At 34.3% G+C, this 5,135-nt stretch overlaps 1 protein-coding gene across 3 annotated transcripts in view; it reads left to right on the top strand.

Moving 5' to 3' along the window:
- Positions 1–5,135, top strand: part of WDR44 (WD repeat domain 44) — a 128,419-nt gene that overhangs the window by 78,255 nt on the left and 45,029 nt on the right. For 2 of the 3 annotated variants that reach the window (XM_006904710.3, XM_025046157.1), the window contains one exon: positions 4,458–5,105. The exons of the other annotated variant lie outside the window; for it this stretch is intronic. In XM_006904710.3, coding sequence (XP_006904772.1) covers positions 4,458–4,552 — 95 coding nt within the window. In that variant the 3' untranslated portion in view covers positions 4,553–5,105. Of the gene's footprint in view, positions 1–4,457; positions 5,106–5,135 lie in introns of those variants that run through there. 3 annotated transcript variants of the gene reach the window in all.

Here is a 5,135-nt window from a genome sequence, read left to right as displayed (position 1 = left end):
AGGCTGTCATTGCTATATTTTTTTTAAATCATCACATCATTAATATTTTTTTAAAATTCAGCAGTGATAAAGCATGAAGGAAGAAATGAAAAGGGAAAATATTTTACTCTAAAATATCATTTAAATTGCTATAATTAAAAAAGAAATTGTCTTTTTCTCTGTTGTAAGCAATGACAATTTTAAAACAGATTTTCCTTATAAGTGTAGATTATAGTCTAAAAAATAAAATTTGGTGTTTGATGTATATTGTATGTGTGGTGACAGATGTTAATTAGATTTATCTTGGGGATCATTTTGCTATATATGTATATACACACATACATATACACATATATACACACATACTTACATATATACATATATATACACACATACATACATATATACAAACATACATATATATACATATATACGCACACATACATATACATACATACATACATATATATATATATATACAGTTGTCCATTTTCTTCTGTGTGTGCCTTATCTCCATTCCCTTTTGAATTTGGATCTTTGAATCCTCCCCTTCTCAGTCATTGTTATCTCAATTTTTCCCTATGTATGCTGAACGTTCATTACTATCTTGTTATAGGAATTCTTTTTATTATTTAAGATTATAATGCCCTGATCTTAGTAAGGGTTGTACTCCTCTGCTTTTCTTTACCCGATAGTCACTTTACTCCTAAATATGTATTGTTTTTGTCATTTCGTTTTAGGTGAGCTGAACCATTTCAATATTTCCTGTAGTGCAGGCCTAGTGGAGAATTTCCTCAATTTTTGTATGTCTGGAATGGTCTTTATTTCTCCTTCATATCTAAGGGAGAGCTTAGCTGATAGTTCCTTTCACTTAATAGTTTGAATATTTGATTCTTCTTCTTTCTGTCTTGTAAGTTTTGCACTGAAAATTCCGAGGGTAATCTAATTGGTTTTCCTTTATAAGTTACCATTTTTTTCTCCCTGGCTGCCCTGAGAATTCTGTCTTTTTCATTGATTTTTGATAATTTTAATACAATTATTGGTTAAGGCCTTTTTGGGTTGAGAAAATTGGGTGTTCTATTGACTTCTTGAATTCCTGGCTCCAGCTCATTCCTTTAGAATTGTGACATTCTCATCAACTATTTGTCTAAAAATGCTTTCTAGTCCCTTCTTTTCCTCGCCTTCGATATTGCCCATTATTTTTATGTTTCCTCTCCTGATGGTATCACTTGTTCTTGAATTTCTCTTTCATTATTTTCCTTCTTCGTTTTCTCTCTTCTTCCTTCTGATTTATTTCTAGAGTCTGTCTTTGATATCACTAATATTTTCTTCCATTTTGTTGACTCTATTTCTCAAGTTTGCTGTTTCATTTTTCAACTCCTGTGGTGTGTTGTTTTTTTTTTTTTTTTATATCCAGAGAATCTATTCTGTTCTTTTGAAGGTTTCAATCTCCTTGCTCTGCTCATCTAGTTTTCCTGAAATTTTTGATATGACTCATTTCGGAATTCACTGAGTTTTTCAGAAGTACCATCCTGAATTCTCTGTCATTTAAATTTCTGTGTCTGTAAGCTTATTTTCAGAAGTTTTTTTCTTTTTCTGAGATGCTTTGTCATCTTGGTTGTTAATGGTGTTTAATGGACTATTTCTGCACCTGGGCATTAATGGAAATGTATTCTGCTTTTTTTCCAGAAAGGCGATTTATTATGTAAAGATCTCTCTTTAGCGTGCTACAAAGAAAGTACTTTTCTTTTGGTTTCCAGTAGGTGGCGTCTAAGCCTCTGGGATACCTGCTTTATATAAAGCCTTAATAATGACATTTTATTTTCTCATAGATATTTAATCACACTCACTACTCTTAGTCTCACTCCCTGTCAGTGTTAGCGACAGTTTGGTAGCGTTTGCTCAGATTCCCCTGGGGCTCCACGGTGATCGGTCTCAGAGGATCTGTGGGTTGGGGCCTCCGGGTTAGGGGTTGGGAGCTGCAATTCAGCATCAGTTTTTCAACTGCGGCCGGTAAAAATCAACTGTTGTTTCTCTGCCATCCCACTTCTCTGCTTTCTGCCCTGATGACTGGACCCTGCTGCTGGCAGCTGCGGGGAGCTCACTGCTTTCCCAGGTGGAGATATTCAGGGTACTCACTGCTCCTCCTCCCCTTTCTCTCCCCTTCCAGGGAGCTCCTGTGGCTGAGAGACACATCTTCTTTATTTCTCCCAGTCCACTGCCCAACACCCAAGGTTCTAACCTGTGGTAGCTCTTATGCGCAGATCCCATGTTCAGACATGCTAGTGTGCAGTTTGTGTGTTTGTCTGTGTTTTTTTTTTTTATTTTTAGTTATAGATGTTCAGCTTATTGTTATTTCAAAGGGAGAGATCTGAGGACATCTCTCACTCCGCCATGTTTCCAAAGGTCTCAGTAAACATTTGCTGAATAAATGAATTAGACCAAAATGAAAGCAATGTTCTTTCCTACTTGCCACAAATTTATAGCTCCTCGTAGGTAGCTATTATTTACAAGCCTGTAATTTCTTGCCATTTGCAACATATGCTTTGAAAATGAGTAGTAATTCCAGTTACTTAAAATACTCCTCTTAGGACATGAAAAGAAACCATCAAATAGTATTGAGTGCCAATTATATAAAAATGGTCCCTCTTAGTCCTTGAGAGTATGGTAAAAAAATAAAAAAAAAACTTGTAAATTTGTACCAGTTGTTAATGAAAACAGGTTTGTATTATTAAAATCAATTGCAGAATAGTTCATTAAATGTGTTTTCTCACTTTAGAGACTACAGCCGGGACTTTTAGGGAGTTGTAAAGCCACAACCATAGATGCAGTGTACAGAAGGTGCTTCTAAAAGTATTTGAATGCTTAAAAGTTCTCAAGTATTTTTATTTCATTTAATCTCAAGTAACTTCCCTTGTGATATTATTTGCACTATACACTGTACTAAATATACTATTTCTTCTGTCTGTGAAGAAAAATTTGGTAGCAAAGATGAACTTTAGTCTAGCAATTACAAGTTTTAAAAATAAACTGCCTCAGAATTATTAAACCTTTATTAAATGTCTGTTTGGAAATATTTCTTTTCACTTTCTTCTCTTTTATTCTCAGAATCAAATCCAGTTTCTCTTTTTTAACTTAAGTCATTTGTTTTTTTCCTTTTCTTTTTCTCCAGCGATACCTTTTTACAGTCTAACATTTCTCCTACACATTCCACAGAAATTCTAGCTTTTAAAACAATTTGAGGAAAAATGAAAAGTACTTTTCTTTAAACTTGTCAAAACTCTACCATATTAAGGAGGTTCAATTAATTCACTGGGTCCTTTTTAAAGAGGCACAGCTTTTAATGGTCATATTCAGATTTGTGTTTGCTGTTTTATATCTACCTAGGTATAATCTAAGAATAAACTCTTAAAGTCAGGATATGAGATCATAAAATATATCTGATTGCTCCCTCTCTTTATTCCTGACATATTTGACATGGGAAGCTTCCATTTTCTTCGTGTGTAAAATGGTAATAATACCCAGTGTACAGAGTTGTGATAAGAATTGAAGATAACATATGTAAAGCACCTAGCAAAATTCCTGGCATGTAGTAGACATTATCGTCATCTTCATTATTGTACCTTATAAAGCATTTATATGTATATGATGATTTATTTTCTTCTCTAGCCTTTCTCATGCCGCTAAATCATTTGCTGCTGCTTCCTGCTGCATACCACTACTAAAGGGTAGTAAGGAATGTTCAAAGGCTTGGGTTATGTTTTTGGTAAATTTAAGTGAAACCATTTTGTTTAATTCATCCTATACACAACTTTCCAGTTAAAGTTTGGATTATTTTCTTACTAATCAGTCCTTAAATCTACAAATTTTGCCTATGTGTAATAGAGGTAGTTAACACTGAATTTTTGTTAAATGCTTTTACTGGCAATTCGCCATAGTTACTTGGCTCTTCAATACAGACTGTAAAGGGAAAAGGTGCTGTCAGCATTCACAGATCAATCATGTGTACTTCATTTCATGGCAGTTTCAGTATGTCTACTGTCCAATAGATTCTACCATCAACCTCATTAGAGAACTCTGTTAGCAACAGACTTGCCCATCTGATCCCATCCTGCCAGCACTCTAGTCCTGGGGCTGAATAACACTCTAGCCCCTTGCCACAAAATGAAGCATTAAACAACTTAGGGACCTAGGCTGCCTGAGAGTAAATCCAGGCCTCTAGGCCTCCAGGCCCCACGGGACTGTAATCTCCCCAAGCCAGGGAAAGATTAGCTAAGACTAAGTAAATGGAAGTGAGCATCAGAGAAGAGGAGAGGTAACGGAAGATGAAAGGATTATAAGAGTGAACTGGAAAAGAGAGACTTCTGAAAAGGCAGAGAGAGGATCTTCTGCCCCAGAGGTCATGGGCATATAATAATTGTAGCAGTAGGCTTCATATTCCTTTTAGATCAACTAAAATTTTTTTTAATGCTTTTAAGGTATTGCGAAGACGGATAACACAGAAGTTCTTCTCTCTGCTGACTTCACTGGAGCAATCAAAGTATTTATTAACAAAAGGAAAAATGTATCTTAATTTGAAATGTCATTTAAAATAAACATCAGTAAGTCTCTCTGTGTATCAGAACTGAAAAAATATGATAGTGTTTCAGGCTAACATCCTTTTTTTTAATTTTTATTGGAAGTTGTCCAAATATAATATATTTTTTGAGAGGCAGTGTTAATGATATAGTAAACCCTAAACTGATATACTAGAAAGAAATGGGGCTAGAATAACATTGCCAAACATAGGCTTTATGTTTCGTTATGTTTGTGTTTTTGTTATATAATTGTGAACATGCACAGGTTTATGCATGAAAATATATTAATATATTAATCACATGTGTGTGACTTTTGGTTACATGCACTAAATCTTAACAAAGTTAAATTATTTCAGTGGCTCTTTTGGCCTTTTATTGGGGAAGGAGTTTCGTTTCTAGCTTAAACAATTTCCTTTGCACAAAATTTCATTTTTAAGAAAAGTGGTATCTTTTGACTTAGTTATTGTTTTAAAAATGTTATATAGGTTTTCAATAGGTCAGCAACCATGTGTAAATGATTTTTATAAATTTCTCAATTTGGGGACAAGATTTTTTTGTGTGTGGTCTAAATTGTGGACT

Source organism: Pteropus alecto, unplaced genomic scaffold (genome assembly GCF_000325575.1).
Source record: "Pteropus alecto unplaced genomic scaffold, ASM32557v1 scaffold280, whole genome shotgun sequence".
NCBI classification, from domain to species: Eukaryota; Metazoa; Chordata; class Mammalia; order Chiroptera; family Pteropodidae; genus Pteropus; species Pteropus alecto.
This window is presented reverse-complemented; position numbering and strand designations above follow the sequence as displayed.